This window comes from Drosophila erecta, unplaced genomic scaffold, assembly GCF_003286155.1.
Source record: "Drosophila erecta strain 14021-0224.00,06,07 unplaced genomic scaffold, DereRS2 tig00000126-arrow-pilon, whole genome shotgun sequence".
Classification (NCBI taxonomy): domain Eukaryota; kingdom Metazoa; phylum Arthropoda; class Insecta; order Diptera; family Drosophilidae; genus Drosophila; species Drosophila erecta.
Window position 1 is genome coordinate 9364979 of NW_020825209.1, and position 17812 is coordinate 9382790.

The 17812-nt window shown below is 43.1% G+C and overlaps 1 protein-coding gene and 1 long non-coding RNA gene across 3 annotated transcripts; one reads left to right on the forward strand and one right to left on the reverse strand.

Moving 5' to 3' along the window:
- The first annotated feature begins 7923 nt into the window (after positions 1-7923).
- On the forward strand, positions 7924-8801 carry LOC113564508. Its single transcript, XR_003408053.1, has 2 exons — positions 7924-8232; positions 8502-8801. It is a non-coding gene; the product is annotated as an uncharacterized LOC113564508 (long non-coding RNA).
- On the reverse strand, positions 8281-12421 carry LOC6550723 (protein NRDE2 homolog). 2 transcript variants are annotated; one of them, XM_001978069.2, is made up of 2 exons: positions 11557-12421; positions 8281-11196 (listed from the first exon to the last, which is right to left on the reverse strand). In XM_001978069.2, exons 1-2 carry the CDS (start codon positions 12301-12303, stop codon positions 8962-8964), a joined length of 2982 nt encoding a protein of 993 aa, XP_001978105.1. In that variant the 5' UTR covers positions 12304-12421; the 3' UTR covers positions 8281-8961. The 2 variants fall into 2 exon arrangements, with proteins under 2 accessions (XP_001978105.1, XP_026837814.1); XM_026982013.1 differs by lacking the exon at positions 11557-12421 and adding an exon at positions 11316-11323.
- Positions 12422-17812: the final 5391 nt, after the last annotated feature.

Consider the following 17812-nt stretch of genomic DNA (forward strand, 5'->3'; position numbering starts at 1 on the left):
TACTTGTTCAAAACTTTTTGAAACACTCTTAGTATTTTTTTTGGTTTTCGTTGGACGGGTTGCGGAGAAACAAGCTTAGTTTACATATTGATTATGTATTCATCTCCGACTGCTCTTTGTTTTAATTTCCCCATTATTTTGCTTTAAATTTGTGCATTTGTTTCTTTTAACTTGTTCAATATCAATCAATATTTGTACAGCTGGAGGTATTTTGTTTCACTTTGTTGTAGCTTTAATTTGTGTTGCTGCTTAGCCATTCAGTTGTTGCTAAAAAAAGTCAAAAAGAAATAGCAGTTTAAAAATGGTTCATTTGAAATTGTAATCATTCTGGCTCAATCACAAAAAGCACAAATAGTTGGTACTACCTTTTGAAAGGCACTTCATTTAAAATACTTAAAGTACTTAACTTAAACTTAAACTTTACTTAAATTATATTTTAATTTTTTACTTCCCACTAGCTGTCGAACGAACTTAAAAAAATGTTTATATCATTGTTGATCTGTTCTGTGCTGCCACCTGTTGCTTTATTGTACCTCAGCTGCCGCAAAATGCTTCTTAAATTCCTTTTGTTTTTAGCTTTTTGTTATCTCGTTGACTTTGTGGCTGTTTTGTGAAAATATAAACCGGTTGAATCAAAAAAACAAAAGTTAGCACCACCAGTTGCAAATTAAGGGAATTATTGAACCCGAGATGAGCAACCATGACTGATACATATTTCACTTGATTTACTTTCTTTTTTTGCTGAATTCAACACATTTCGATGGGGCCAATTTATTATCCTAAGCTGCTCGATTGATTGCTATTCCACCTTGTATCACTAGTTTTGTCGCTCAATCTTATGTACATGTTTTTAAACATTTCATGGAGTGCAGTTTTGTGAACTGGTAAGTATGCTAAAGAAAAGTCGAGAATAACATTACAATTTGTTACCTTGGGCGAGAAAGCGACCATTTATTTATTAGGAAATTGGAAATAGGAATTTATTTAAGAAAATGGAATAGTAAAGCATCTGATAATTAACATACAAAGTAAGCACCTTAACGTTTTATCTCGGAATCATGCAACCAGCTAATTCTTTTGGATTTACCGAACTATCCATTAAATGGCATCTGGTCTAGTTTCTATCCCTACCTTTTATCTTCAGTTTCATCTCTAATTCCTCAAACAAAGTATGTATACATACATATATACGAGTATATATACATATATTTATTTTGTGCGCATTCATTTCAAGTGTTGCTTGGCAGTCTAAATCAAATATATATATATAAGAAGATAAACTTCTTTACGAGTGTCCTCAACTTTTCCCCAAAAGCTCACACAGACAGGCGCTATTCCTGTGCTTGTGTGTGTGTGGGTGCGGGTGTGTGTGTGTCAATCAAGGACAACTGAATCCTGCGGCATTAGGGCTGCCTCTGCGGGGGGTGTTTCACGTACATAGGTGGGCGTGTGTACACACACAATCAGATGGAGGTTCCCACTGCGTATCTGTGTGTGTGTGTTTGTGTGTGTGCGTGTGTGTGGGAGTGTGCTGACGTGCGGGCTTGCTACAGTGAAAACAGGAGGTACTGGAGGTAATGTTGCCATAATGTCAATTATCCACGTTTTCTAGACTTGCCCCATTTTAAAAATAAGAGTTTGAAAAGATACCCGGAATCCGCTTTGTACACACATGTAAACCCTTTTCAATGCCTTTCTCTTTCTAGTTTTTCCTAATGTAAGCTCCACTCGGTTTTCAGGGACATCGCAGGCACGCAGAAAATCTTTGCAAACATTTTTTCTGGGCCTTTTGTTTGTACTGTGCGGCTGGCACACGCACCACCCAATGAGCCACCGCACCACCAACCGCCCAACCACCCAATCACCCACCGTAAAGCTGCAGTAGCTACGGTCTTGAAGCAGTATCTGTGGCTGTGGCTGTATCTGTATCTGTATCTCGTTGTGGGTCTGCAACTGGGGTCCGAGTTTTGGGGCCTGGGTCAATCACCCGCCAGCGGGTCGTAATTGCGGAAAGAGGGGTAGAAAACAGCAAAAACAACAAAAAAATTAAAATGTAATATAAAAACCTTTTCTGCTCACTGCTTTTTATAATTTTTTGTTGTTTTTGTTTTGTTTTGCACTTGTCCATTCTCGTATTTGTATTTCGGCGTGGCGACGTAGAAAAAAAAATAAAACAAAAATAAATTCAAGTGCTCCGTCAAAATAAAGCAGAAAAATAAGAAAAGAATAATGAGAACGCCAGAAATGGGCGAGAAAAAGACGAAAAGCTATTTGCCAGACAACGACAACGAACTTTGGGTCTATGGGGGATTTGCAGGGGATAATCGGAGGAAAAACCCGAGAGAGAATCCAAAGTAAACGACACGCACAGTGAAGAGAGTATTCGCTCAGCGGTAACAAAATAAATAAATTATATAATTTGCTTTGACGTTTGACGTACCCCCCTCCCGAAACCCCAAGCCCCAATTCCCCATCCACCAACACCCCTCCCCCCCTGCGCCCCTCCCACACTTTCGGTTTGTTTACATTTGCAATAGTTAAAGTTACATCGAATGGAGCGCGTTAGATTGAGTTTGAACCGCGGGGCGTATACGCAATATTACGTATACGCCTCGCTGCGCGCCATTGTATTTAAATCATTTATAAATACAGCGAAAAACAACAAAAACAACAAAAAATGCCTGCTAATAGATCATTAGAGTGGATCATTTTGCCAGTGCTGAACGGGTTTCTTATTTTTCTGATGGTTGACTTATAGGCGATATGTCTTGGCCGCCCCTTTGATGTCGGCAAAATTCCAAGTATGCTAATGAATGAACTGCATTGAATTTGTGACATTTACACTCCGCCTTATCATTTTGAAGAAATTGTATATATTTACTTCTAAGCTATGCGGCTGCACAAAATGTAAAACGTCTTTGCCAATATTTATTTTTGTGGAGAGCTAATGCCAGCACTTTTACTCATCAATCAAATTTCTTAGTCTAATAAAACAAATATAACATAGGAAACAGAAACTAACTAGTTTTTTCATCTAGTACTTGATTCCACGTTGATAGCCACATTTTGATTGAAAATATCCTTGCAGGGCTAATTACAAAAGAAAGCGAGACGCTGCTGTTTCGACCTGGCCCAAAGCTGACGTCGACATCAGGTGGTGGTGGTGGCAAAAAGTTGTCGCAGAAACCAAAAATAGCTGAGCACTCGATGGGGGGAGAAAGAGAGCAACTGAAGAACGAGAGCGGACGGAGAAGAAAGAGCTATTGGGGAGAACAAGATGGGCGGGAAGAAAGAGAGGGCAAGAAGAACGTGGCCGTTAAAGCACGTTCTACAAAGATTTGCGAGTGCACTTTGCATAACATTCCATAACATAGGTAATATAGGAGGAGCTATAGCAATCGATGATCGAAAACCATATCAGTTACTTGAGTTTCAAATTAACGGAGCTAAAGAGACGAGTTGAAATAATGGGAAAAATAAATGAAATTATAGTAACTATCTGTCTCACTAGAATGCGGAGCTTTCAAGCTGATTATATTGCTAATCTGTTGAAGAAATAAAACTAGTTTGACCTACAGAGACTTTGAGGAAGGTAGAAGTTATGAGGAGAGATAAGACGCTGTATGATGCACAAAACCGCTGGATATATTATGTTATCATGCGTTCCTGGCCACTAGGCGTATGCGTTATGTTGTATCGAGGCTATTGCACATACGCCATGTGAACCGCAGCAGCGTGGCTAATCTAAGCCAAATCGATTTAATTAGCATAGCTGGCTAAGATGGCGTCAAGCTATCTCGGCAATATGCGATCCAATCAGGCATGCTAAATTCGCCTCCAATTAAGATTCGATTTATCGATAAACTTGTGTTTTGGCAGTCCACATTCTTTGCGGCTCGATTTGATTGCCCTTAATTTATGATAGCTTACATTGTTCTTAATGCCATTCGAAAGAAATCAAAATGTAAAACGTATTCGTAGTATATGCAGTTTTTCCGGTTGTATTTTAGAATACAAATTGTGGAACAAAAAGTAGTACCATTAGCTTGCTCATTTCAATATTAGCATTCCATTTCTCACGGCAAACGTTCCCTGCCTTAAATTGTGCGTGACGGCCAGGGAATCTGACACATTTAATTGAGAATTAAATATTTAACTAAAAATGGCAAGTTATTCAAGTAGTGGACGTCATTTCTGGGGGTCGCCAGCGGTTGGCTGTCGTTTTTATTGTCTAGGTTAGGTTATCAATTGCCGCTACTTAGGTCCGCTTTCAGTACAGGTTCGGCTTTCCTTTTCCCGCAGCTTTCGAGCGTCTTGGCCCCTCTACAAGCCCACCCTCCTGCCCACCAAGCAGGCCCCCTGCCCGCATTTTTGCGTCGAGCTTTCGACTCTCTATACCGCTTGGTCCGCTCAACGCTCAACGCTGAACGCTGAACGCTTGACGCTCAGCTAAGCCGATCGCTCTTAGACGCGACGTCAGCAAAAAATTTGATGAGGGCGGCAAGAGCAACAAAATATAAAAAAATATAAATATGTTTACATATGCGAACTCGTAATAAATATAAAACAAAGAGAAATGCCCACCACATTGACTGCATATTTTATTGTCCCTAAAAATGAATCAGACATCCCAAATTATATGTTTTTCTCTTTTTTTAAATAATGTTATGGTTATAATTTAGATCTCCCCAAAGTGCCAATGGATTTTAAAAAAAAACTGTCCTAAGATTTGTACACTATATTTTTAACATTTCGCGCTCTTTCAACTCAATTGAATTGCCAACAACAGCATGCGACGTAGAAATTAATTATCGCACATAAAACAAAACAAAAGCCAAAAAGTAACCGAGAAAATAATAAAAATGGAAAACGTCCATACAAAAATCATCAACATCATCATAATCACCATCGGCACCAGCAAACAGAAAACCTTGAGAGCGGCAACGAAACAGGCGAACAAAAAACAAAAAATTGGAAAGAAGAAACCAAACCGAATGGCAAAAAAACACTTTTATTGATAGGAACTCGGAACTGGTAAATCATTGAAAAACTGTTGCCAACAAATGCCTGATGTTATGCTGGGCTATTTATACAAGTATTTACTTTTATTGCTATTATCATCCAAAGCTCAGTTCCATCAAACTTTTTCTATGCTGCCTACAAGTTCAAGGGAGGCTAAGAACCCATCATAAAGTGCCCCGCTATATAACATCAATATTCATTGGAATCCGTTGATCTCCGCACACCCATTAAAGCACAGATCTGGAATTTGGCCATATTCACATTTCCCGCTTTCGTGGTCTTTGGGTATACCGAAGTCGATAGACTCGAGTTCTGGTTTGTTTTTCTGTTGTTTTTTTTTTTTTTTTTGGTATTAAAATTAAATAAGTCGAAAAAATAAACTGGAAATTCATTAATATGTTAATTTTATTTGTCTTGCCTCATTGATTGTGTCGATGCGAATGTGATAGTTTTTGGCATTTCTATGTGTTTGTGGCTGGGCGATCGTTAGTGTTGGATAAGCAGATTTTCGGAGGATGACAAACACAGACAGTGGGAATTTTTTTTCGTAAATCGAAACTTTTCCCAAGTCGACAAAAAAGTGAATCGTTCTCGGGTTTCGATCGCGCAAAAATGCGCGCACGCGCCGCTGATTTCAGCACATAAATGCTACACCATATACAACCAACTCTCTGCTCAAGAAAACATTGAAATTAGTGAACAAAAACGGAAATGAAACAGTACAAGTACCACAGCACTCTGAGCAACAGCATATAATACACGAATTCAACAATACACGTTGGTGTATGTTCACCAACAGCGGCTAAGCTTAAACGTTCCAACAATATTAATTTTGCGCTTAGAAATTGATTGTGGAAACTACACTACACTATCTACACTGCAAAACACAAAAAATACCAATGTTTTTTCAACAATACACCAACAGCGCTATTTAAGTGCCGAAACCTTGCCTTGGTAAGAAATCTACCATTGATTTTATGAATATACTAGTGGTATAATAGGAGAATACACCAACGTTCGGTTGTTGAAACTGGAATATAGCCCTATAAGTACTATATGCTTAAGGTAACAGCCATATATGTACCTTATTGATAATAATTCCTCCGGAGCGCGTTTTTAGTTTGTTGTTTCGAACTTTTTTTACACAAAAGCACAAGCACTGGAACAAACACACACATGCAAAAAAAGCGCGGGGGTGGGTGTTGTCAAAGCGAAGTTTGTTTGTTGCTTGCTGAGTTTCGGTTTTAATTCCTCTTTTTTTCAACTTTTATATGGGGCTCTGAAGAGTACTGTTTGATATTCCAATTCCATTCCTTAGCGCGGCGCCATTTACGTTGCTCGAGCGTGTTCTTTGCATTTTAGCAGCGGCGGCGACCACGAAAAAGGCAAGTTGAAAGAGAAGGAAGCTCGCACAATCGCTAACACACGTACGCAGAGCCAAAGAAACATTCAGATACAAATGCGAAATACGAATACTCATAAAAATAAAAAATAATAAATACGAAACAGCGACGGCTGGCGAACCGAATTTAAACTCCAAGCTCCAAGCGAACCAACCGAACGAACACCAAGCGAACCAAGCGAACGTCGCGACGCGTCCGTCCGTACCGCTACAGAAACAAAAATTAATTACATATATTGAAATCACAAACTAAACTAATCAGCCAGACGACGAGCGGAGCAGCCACGGCGGCAGCGAGCGGAGAGGCGAGCGCGAATCAGCTGCCCGGAAAGCTAACGCTCCGCTCCCGCTCTAGGTGCCGCTGCCCCAAAGCCCCAAAGAAACAGAAACAGCAACAGAAACAGCAGGGAAAAGAGCGTGGAAGATGAAATATACAATAAAGCTTCGCTCGCCATCGACCGCGGTGCGACAGAGATGGCCCAGCCAGCAGCCCACCAGCAGCGGGTGCGAGCGAGAGCGCAGCAACAACCTGCGTTGAAAAGCTGGCGCTGGCGAGACCTTGACTAAGGTTTCCGGCCGGGAAACCCTCGCCGAGTTCATGCTCACCCAGTGCACCGGGAAAAATGCTGCAAAGTTGTGGAAAAAAAATCGACCGTGGAATAGTATATATGGGGCCTGCATTGGTGCCTCCTATGGTGGCACTCGCAATCTCCAAAGAACCCATAAAATAATATTAATATATATTATTAATTATTTTATAATTATTATCAATTATTTTGATTGCACTTGTTTTCACTATTTGTGGTATTTGAGTTATTTTAATTTGCAAAAAATCTTATAATTCATCACAGAAGCATGTAGCGCATTGAAATCACTGCTAAAGGTGCTTGAAAGTAAGTCATAGTTTTCAGTGCGAATCACTAGGAGCCACTTTTTCGAGCAGTGCACCGGCGCTCTCTGCGCTCTCTGTCTCTATCGTTTTCTCATTTTCTGAGTTCCTCTCTGAAAAGCTTTTTCATTGGGCTAGAGCAGAGACGAAAAAGAGTGTCGCTGTTTGTCTATGAACTTGGCGCTGGCGTCTTATACAATGCTTCTTCTTCTTCTGCTTCTGCTGCTGCTTCTCTACACCAACACAGAGACAACCAAGCACACACACACACGCACACACCCAAACAGGAAAAGAAACACACACACGCACTTGGAACAGGGGGAGCACTCTCAAAAAAATTACACTCGCTATCGAAAGGAAATGGGACAAGTCCACACGGCTGTTAACAGGGATATATGTATGTATATATATGGATTGGTCCGATATCGGGCAGATATTCCGAGCTCTAGCACTAACCTAGGAACTGGTAACGGACTGGAGTGCCTGGGAAACCTCGAGAGGAGACCCCGCCGCCATGAGACTAGGGACTACGGAGACGCCACTTGGCCAAACGGGCCGCTTCCACTGCAGCAACGGCCGATGCGGAGCGACAACGCGTCGTGGGACTTGGACAGATGCCGACCGACTGCCAACGATGAGGCCTGGTCCAAAGACGTCGGATGGGCGGACGAGCAGGCGGACAGATGTACAGACAGCAGCCAGGACGCTCGTGCTCAGACAGCTTTTGATGCGTTTCGGCGAGCGGAGCTTTTCACCCCCATTACTCATCTGCCCCATCGCAGCTTTTCCTCTCTCGATTTTCACGTTTTTCCGAAGAGCAACAGTAACGCACAGTCGCTGGGCAGACAGGGCGCATACGCAACATTCGAGACGAACCAACACTCAGACCGAGTCGTCTCCCTCGCACTCACGCATCTCGGTCAGCACACTTGTGGTCACAAAATTAGGTTGCATTTAAAATATCGTATTTAACCGTTAATATCACTGATGTCGTTTAATATGAAGAGTTACAAAAACCCTTAGGCTGTACAAATTACATCTAAGTGTCTTAACAAGTGTGTTATTAAGACAACACATTTCAATAATAATTTAACTAAAATGTAGAAAACATCTTAAAATACATTCTTAACTGATCTAAGCGTTTGCTAAACAGACCTAACAACTATTTACAATATACGTTATTTTCAGTAACAAAGGTGCTACAATTGCGACCTCAGGGCTTCTTTCGGCGCTGTTTTGCCTTATAAGTTTTCTTCGGTTATCTTGCGATAACAAATTCAAAAAAATAAACACAGGAAAACGCTAAATTCTGGGAGCGGATTGGCCAGAAGATGGAGTTGGACATTTGATATGCGATTGGGTACTCCGCGCAGCAACGGCTATAAAGTAGTGGAATTTTTTGACATAATCGGATGGCGAATTATCGAATTTGTTAATGCTCCAATTCTGATAAGCAATTAAAAGGTTTAAGATTTATAAAGTAAGGTATGCATATGCGTACATTATTTCAAACAGCTTATCATAATTTCGTCAAAGCAAACTTCAGCTCTGTAATTGGGATAAAAAAAAATATATTTAAAGAGCTTGCTTATCGAGTTGCTCGAATGGTAAATAACATCAAACAATTGAGAAGTTTAACCGACGAGACTCACTGGTCCCGCAAGATTTCCAGTTCCTCGGGCACAGCGAAAATGCGCATATGCTTTTCGGTCATCAGGTCATGTAGGAATGACTGTTCATTCGGCAAAATCATGCCGCCCGTCATTAGTAAGGCCTTGTCCCAGGGACACTCGTCAATCGCCATCAGCAGGACATCCTTGCAGCGGTGAAAAGCGGCATTCGCCTCGGATAGGCACGTCATGTACAGGCGCCAAAAGATGGAGTTTCTGCGCAAAACGCGATACTGCTGCTCCTCGATCTCCGAGCGATTTAAATTGGTCGGGAGGAAAGTCTCAAACAAGCTGAGTAAACGATTGCGCGCCGCCACCTGTAGTGCGTCACTCGAAAAAGCATCGCTGTCTTCTATGCTCCCAAAGCGACTGTAAGCAGCAATGACCAGGTGCGCTAGTGAAGCGATACCGGCTTTGGCGCGTATAAGGCAGCCACGCTGCTTGTACCACAATATCGTTTTAAGGCTGGCCCAGTGCTGTAGAAAGACCATATTTCGTGGAAATTCGTCGAGTCCACGTTCCAGCAGTTCCTCCAGCCTCCTGTTAGTAAATCCGTAGTACATATCATAATCAGATAGTGAAATGCACAACTGCAGCTGTAGCATCTGCATTTCCATGACTTGCTCCCTAAGGAAACGCCTTCTTTCGTTGGCCTTGGCTGCCTCGGGGCCAAGTTGGTTCCGCTGCAGCTCATTGAGAAAATTTCTAATCTCCAGATTCTGGGGGTTATGCAATATGTCGATTAAACAGAGAACGCGCAACAAGATGAGCAGTTTGTTGGGCAGGAAGTACTCCTCCAAAGCCATCTCAGCCGGCTGTGAATCGAGGGCTTCCAGTTCCGCCTTCACCAGCTTCATTCCGCTCTTCATGCTTTTCACAATCAGTTGCTTGGAGTTGCTAGGTGTCTCGTCTAAAGTGGCATGTGTTTCCAGACACAGTGAAATGAGCACTTGGATGGCCCTGTCCTTAAGACCATTTTGTATAAGCAACTCAGCACAAACCAAATAGAGATGCATCATGTCCGTGCAACTGATGCGGCTCGATTCAGACGATTTCTCGGAGATGATCTTCCAAAATACGGAAAAGTTCCGTCCGTCATTGTCGTTTTTATCCTGAGCCTCGAATTCGCACAAGGCCAGCTCCGTATAGAAACGTATAATATCCCGATTCTCTGGCAAACTCACTTGGTCGCGAATCCGGCTGCGTGTATCCTTCAAATAAGATTTCGTTAGCTTGCCCATGAGCTTGTGCAGCACTATTAAGAGCCGTTGGAATCGAAACCACAGAATCAGGAACACCCGTCGCTTGGTCTCCTCGCCGCTAAAGGCTTCGCTGCATTTGAGTAGCAATTTGCTGACGGTATCCGCATACACTTCATGGCCCACAAAGTGCGGTATGAAGCTGGGAGTCACGGACAAGCCCTTGACCAAGTTGATCATGGGCGCATAAAAGTGTGCATAGTGCGAGAAAGGCAGCGCATAGGAGTGCCTATCTGTCAGGACAGCGAAGAGCATTTCAATGGCCTCAGACTCGCCGAACTCATCAATGCAAGGATTTAATTTGTCCGCCAAACAAGAGCTCCGAATCAGGGGCATTTTCGTTAGTTGAACAACCACAAGCAGCAGGTGCAAGCGATTGTCTGGTGACTTGAGTGCGTGTGCAAATGGGACAACATCGTCGCTGAACACGCATCGTTCGGAATCCAGCCCATCTCGGAATCGGAAGTCATCAATCGCCTCGCACGTTAAGAGTGGAAACGGCAGGTAGCTGTACGCCTGCCTGAGTTTCTCCACTCGCGACCAGATCTCGGGCATCGGCATTCCCGAACGCAGCACCATTTCCTCGAACTCAATCAATGGTTTTTCATTTTCGGCACATGCCTCTAGGCAGTCCAGCGACAGGCCTGGGAAATTCAGATCCATGGACAAGCGGATCAAGGAAAACATCCTGTTAATATAGCCAGATTGGCGTAGAAATAGTAAGCAATTGTGAAACAATTTCAGCATTATCACATCCGTCTCCGTCGTCTCGAATCTGCGGGTTATTTCATCAGTGTGTCCCACTTGCATTCGGCGCATGCTGTACGCGTAAATCTGGAGCACCGCTGGCACGTTGCAACGCGCCATGTTGCCTTGGGTGACCATTATTAGGTTTGTCCACAGAATGTACTCGAAGGGGTTTTTCTTCAGCATTTTCTCTAAGCGTGCAGCGACCTAAACAAATGAATATATTGATAAAATGCTCTGTTATGTAGTTTTTTTTTTTTTCGTTTTTGATCAAATGTATTGTAATTAACGCGATAACTATAAAAATTCTAAATGCTTGCGCTTACCAATACCGACTTTTCAATTCGATATAAAATATATTCTCAAAAATTTTCTTAGCTGGTGCCGACGGCTTTGAAAGTGTCAATCGAATTGGGCTAACAGCTTGATAGTTTGATTAGAGAGTACTAGATCCTGTTTTGAAAATATTTCCGGGTTACTAGTGCAAATAAATTTATATGCACTATATATGCGCTAGCAAAGATCCCACCTTTTCGGAAACCCAGTAGTAATTAACGCATAGATTACCTCGCTAGCCTGATATGTGGCATTGGCCACGTCCGTGTAGAGCCGCAGAATCTGTTCATTGGACGGATGGTGCTCCAAAGCCGTTTCCAGAGTGTGTAGCTGATGCTCCGCCACCGCCAGTCGATTGGCCTTGTCCAAATTGAGATTCAGCAGGCGGTGCAGCTCCAGCCAGTGGTCCAGCACCTCGGGTTCCCGCTGGACGAGCACTTTGCTGCGGGTGAGCTCCTCCCGCAGCCTGGACACCTCCTCATCGCTGAGTGTTTCAACGGGCAGCTGCTTTCTGATGTAGCGACTGTTCTTCAGGGTCAACTTGGAGTGAGCCCTTGAGAAGCCAAGGTGCCTGTCTTCCTCATCCCATAGTCGTGCCATCCGGGTTTTGAAGCGTGGTCGCGCGGGCTTTGTCAGGGTGCTGATGTTTCTATAGGAGCTGTTGCCCTTCTTGTCCACATAGAACTCATCGCTGACATCGAATTCTAGGGGTTTACGGCGGGATATTTCCTTGGCCCTGGGGACATCCTCTTGCTTCCGCTTGTCCGCCTCCTCCTCGGAGTCCTCGCTGCTGGCGGAGCTGTCTGGTTGGGCTTCCTCAGTTGCTATATCCACATCTTCTATATGCTTTTGGATGTAACTCTCGTTGTTTTTCCAATTCGCGCTTGTTGCTGGCGGCTCTTCATCTGTTTTCGCCATCTCTTTCGCACTGCCGGCTGCTGGGGCCTGGCCACCGCCGTAGGCCGGAAAGAGAGACATGCTAAACAGTTACTTTATTTGCTTAACAACAGAGAAGAACTCTGGGCGTTTATTTGATATTAACTTTGTTTATGGTCGGCACTTTAGAGGTGGGTTAATGTCGATTAGTACCTTATCGAAATATAGTATGGTCAGCAACCATATGGCTGCAGTCTGCACTAATGCAGCTGTGACTAGAACCTATTTCAATTATTTTATACATTTATAGCGTTTTAATATTTCATTTGAATTGCCCTATTTTATTGTTTTAATGTCTGCTTGATAAGGTTCCAATCATAATTACGCTGCAACCTTATACTGGTGTACATTTAATTACACCAAAAAGCACATTTAATAATATTTATTTATTAGCTTCTTTTAAAGTTTTGTCTCGATATTGGTTGTATTTTACTGGAAAGGGCGCTACATTTAAATTGGTAAATTCCAGAGCTTCAGCCAAGTCTCCACTTTTGTAGACCTCTTAGCGGTGTTTGCAACCGCATCCAACACGGTTTTGAATTTTTGGGCATGATTAAACACTTATAAGTAAATCCCGCCCACCCAAGAAAAAAGTCAAGATACGAGCTTGATGCATATATAGATGTGCGAATGGCACAAAAGACGAAGTTTTACGAAAAGCACCGAATTCATTTTGTTTACGTGTAAAAAAGAAGTGATAAACTCACCCTTTTTGGTTTGACCCATTAAAATTGAATTATTTTCGTTATACTATTGAACGAAACTAATTAGACAGAGCTGTGGGATATATAAATCTGCAATTTTTCGATTCTTTTGTAACTTGCAAAGAAATCTACTGATTTTTTGTTTAGCAAATTAATAGTAGTTCCACAGTACATTGATACATTCACATAAATGGCTTACAATTAAATAATTATAATTAGTTTAGCTCATGATTGTTATTATTTATTTTTAAAATTTGCTCAGACTTTCTTGCCAATCTTTGGCAAGCATCTACATAATCTTCTACCAAATATGTTCGAAAACAGCAGAGCATATTTGTTAATAATGATATGCTTGAGGTCTTTATGCCACACATGATATCAGGGAGTAATAGCACTTAATGTCAGTCGATTTGCAGCTTAAGCTTTATGCTCATATCGATAACGAATTCAAGAAGGAGGCGTGGCAGTGATTTCAGCTAGAACTTTTCCGCTTTCCTGCGAGCGCTTCCCTTCCCTTTTCCATATTTCTCGCGAGTTTTTGTGCACTCTTTTCCATATATGTATGTACATCTTCACTTGATGTTTTTGGAACATCTCAAAGACGCTGTAAAATGCGCTCGTTTACACCTCAAGTAGCAATCATTTGCCATCGCCCCCAGTGACGTCGTTATCGTGGGGTTTCCTTGGTCCTCCCCTTCGCCACCGCCGGTCGCTAATCACCAGCTGTGAGAAAATCGTCATGCGAAGGAGCGCCGAAAGCGGGAGAAAGTGGGAGAAAGCGGGCGAGAGAAGCGTTGACTGCTGCTGCTGCTGTTGATGATGATGAAGTGCCGGCAATGTGACAGTTACAGGATGAGACAGAGACAGATACAGCGGGCTAGAAAGAGAGACAGCCATGTGTGGGGGTGCAGGAGTGTGTGTGTGTGTGTTTGTGGCACAACAAAAGACGCCCACACCCACACATTTGTACATAATAATGGGTAAACAACAGCAGCCCAATGACAATGACAATGACAAGGCAAATAGCGAGAAAAACTTTGCAAATGTCAGCTGGCGGTTGTCTCCCATAATTTTTCCATCCACCCCCATAAGCCCCCCGACCGAGAATTTTCCAGACCCCCTCCCCCCCTTGCTGGCAAAATCGAACAGTAATTACTTTAGGCTTTTTTTCCCAGCGTTGGCGGCCAGAAAAAACCTAAGCCGTAAGATTAAAAACAGACATTAAAATGAAAACAAGTCGCAGTCAATCTAGCCAGACGGCTACAAAAGTTGCCACTGGCAATGGAAAACTGATGAGGGGCGTGGGCAGATCTGTCTAGCATCTGTGCACTGAGAATAAATGCGCACGATCAATGTATGCACTTTTGTGCATAAGTTGGCTAGGCAATAGCTGCTGCCGTAAAATTGGGATTTTTGAATGGCGTGCTTGGAAAAATATATATTTTTGCATACATACCCATATCCTAAAAAATATACATAAATGATATTTTCAAGTTCGCCGATTGTTATTTATAATATTATATGTAGGCAGTAATTGGAGTGGTATTTTAAATAGATATTTTAAATAGAGTCGTGGGATGTTAATTTGTACACATAATAGCTTCACATCCTTAAGTCTTCTAGTATACTTCATTTTTTCCTCAAGCGCGACACTTTAAATTATTTCTCCCGGTGTAGGGGTGAGTATATATCGCTTTATATTTACAGCTACTAAACTGTAATCGGGGCCACACACCGGAAGTTGAAATGACTTGAAAATTTATTGCATTTGCAGCACAACGCGGACCAGGACAGCAGCATAGTTGCTGTTGCTGCTGCTGCTGTTGCTGCTGATGTTGCTGCTGCTGTGCATCCAGCAGGCGAACGCTTGACTGGCTTTGGTGCTCCCAACGCCATCGGCTCGCCATCGCCATCGCCATCGCCATCGCAGCGCCGTCGTCAACGAAACGGAAGTGGCGCGGCAGTCAATTGGGAAGACAGGCCAGGACATGGCCGGAGGCACAGCCAGCTTCAGGGGATGGGGGCGGAGGTGGCTCGACTCCAGAGGCGGCGATTGCGAAATTGAATAAGCCCACAGAACCCGATCCCCCGAGCTGAGGCGAAGCGAAGCGGAGCAGAGCAGCCGGAACAGGAATCCACCACTACACTGGGCAAAAAGTTCGCTGGGGTAAGATGTGACAAGCTGCGGGCAGAAAAATTGATGACAACTTGAATTTAAGGCTGTCTAACAAGAGGAGATTTGTGAAGCAGTGTAAACGGTATATAGTTGATATTGATATTTAAAGTTAACATACTATACTTCACTTAAATCAGTAATTCTATAGTGCTTAAATTTGCTTTTCTTTGGTTTCAGCTCTTGTAGAAGTTATTATTCAGTTTTAAAGGATTTTGCAATGATTTGCCTAGTAGGAGAAAACCAAAGGGAATGATAAACACAGTTTAATATTTAAGAAACAAAGGCAATTTATTTATGAACTATATTATTGCGCCGCTAAGCTTTTTGCCTTAAAGTGCCTTGCCCATTTTGAAAGGCAACACCGTTCGGCACACAAAAATAAAGAAAATTCTTTGCCCAAGTGGCGATGCGATTCCCAAACTCATCCTTATTCCGGTCGACGCGAATTTACGGCGATTTTTCCGTCACTGGCAGGACATTTTTCGCCAGCCATTCCCCCAAATTGGCTGCTCCTGGGCCAAATGTTTCAAGTCGTGGCTGTCGGGGAATGTGGGGCTCCTGGACTGAGTGAGTGCATCCATCCTGTGCGCAGTTTACTGCTCATAAAAATCCATTAAATTATTCAAATTGCATAGGTAAAACAGTTCTTGTCCATACCTTTCCTCGTCTTCTCTTCTCTTCTTTTCTTTTCTTTTCTTTTCTTTTCTTTTCTTTTCTTCTTTTTTTGGCAATGACGTCGACACACAAGCGGAGATTTTCACGTTTTAGGTTTTCCCACCGTGCAGGTTGCCTTGGCCAGGTTTTGTGTTTGATTTCAAGCCATTTTCCACTCCCCTGCTATTCCTTTTGCTTCTGCTTGTGCTTTTGTTTTGGTTTTTGTTTCACTTTTTTCGCGGTGGCTGCTTAAAATAAAAGACAGCCGTCGGTTGCAGCTGAAGAGCTTGAAGGGCGGGGACCTGGATGCGGATTGGGATTGGGTTGGAGCCCAGTGAGGCATGCGTCGGAGCAACAACAACGACAACGACAACGGCCACAAGAAGCGGGTGGCTTGGGAGGATTGGGAGAAGAAGGAGCAACACACATGACTGCCAGCTTAGCCTTACCACCATTAGATCCAAGCCTGCACTGAAAACAACTGGGAAATCTCCGTTTGGACCGAGCAAACCAGAAACGAGCAGGCCAGACTGGAATAGCGCAGGTCAGGATGCCGGAGAGCAGGGCAGGATGTGGTTGGTAGGACCACGGAGGACTAACAGGCGCAGACGGGGAGGAGCTGGAGCAGGTGGAGGAGCACGGAGGAGCAGGGGGAGAGGAGCTGCCATCGGCTGCACACTAAAATGTAGGCGGTTTGCGTCATCTCCACGTATGTAACCATGGCGGATACCATGGAAACTGCGCGGCAAATCGCCGGAAAAATCGCGATGAGCTTGACTCCGTTGGGAGATGAGTATCAGCGCTGGTTGGCTTTCAGCTTACGCTTAATCAAGATGGGCTTGCTCTTGTAATTTCCATGGACTTAATATAAGATCAACTCCATGTGGAATACGTGCAACAGTACTTATAAAGAATGTGTTGGAATATCTTATAATTTCACGAAAAATTTAATTTTAATGCATTGATATAAATTACTACGCAAGCATGAGGCTACATACAACTTTTTAAGAGCTATTCCACAACTTACACTTAAATGTAGCCTTTGTCCCACTGTTTCAGGTGTAGAATGTGTGTGTTTTCCCGGTGTGTGTGCTTGGCATTCTATTCACAGTCTGGTTAGCCCAGCGGCATATCTAATTATTTGCCCACAGAGTCATCAGCAAAACGCTCCGCCCTCAATCCGCTCCAGCTCCTCCTCCTCCTCCCCCGCCCCTCGTGCCCCTTCAGTGGGGCCCTTTGTGAGCCTCATTATGCTGGAAAATATAGAAAACGGATTTCGCAGTTGCCACCAGAGCTGCGACTGCACACGCCCAAATATAAAATTTTGTAGTAATTACATATTTGCTCTGTTATTACCTGCATCGGGCAAAAAATACCAACACATCCGTATCTTTTTGTTATTTATCTGTTGGAGGCGCGCTTTTGCATTGCATAATTACGCGAATGTGAATATAAAAGTGCGTAATGGATGCGGGCTGGCCAGGGGAGCTGCGGGGCACGTGATGGGCATGCGGGGCATTCAAGGACACCACCGAGTCCCGACCAGAAGCGCAGCATATGCCAGGTGGCGGTGCTCATGTGCCCATGCCATGCTGAATGTTAAATGTTGAAGGCAAAAACCAACACGATGTCGACTGTCTCGGGGTTGAAGTAAAAAAGTATATGTACCCATATAAGGGGGGGGTGTTTGCGTAAAAAGCATCAGTGTGCTGCTGCTCTCGGCGAGATTAGCCGGCTGAAAGGATGAGATACGCTGCGAAAAAACCAGCTGGCTGGCAAAAAATATGTGTGCAGGTGGGATCTTCTCCAAGAAAATGGCACGTAGCGGAGATTTCGGAAGTAACCCAGTTAATTATTATTGCATTTACCTGTTGTACCGTGATTTGCATCGAAAAGCAGCACTTGCAAGTCTGAAGTGTACAAATAATTCATGGTTTTTAGTTGGTAAAATTGTAAAATACATCTTTTGAATTTTCAAAAAATATTGAAAACAATATGCGATGTGCTATGAATTGCT

Coding starts and splice junctions, on each gene's coding strand:
- LOC6550723 (XM_001978069.2), bottom strand. CDS start 12,303: ATGTCTCTCTTTCCGGCCTACGGCGGTGGCCAGGCCCCAGCAGCCGGC. Junction 11,197..11,556: donor CCACATATCAGGCTAGCGAG/GTAATCTATGCG, acceptor TCATTTGTTTAG/GTCGCTGCACGCTTAGAGAA.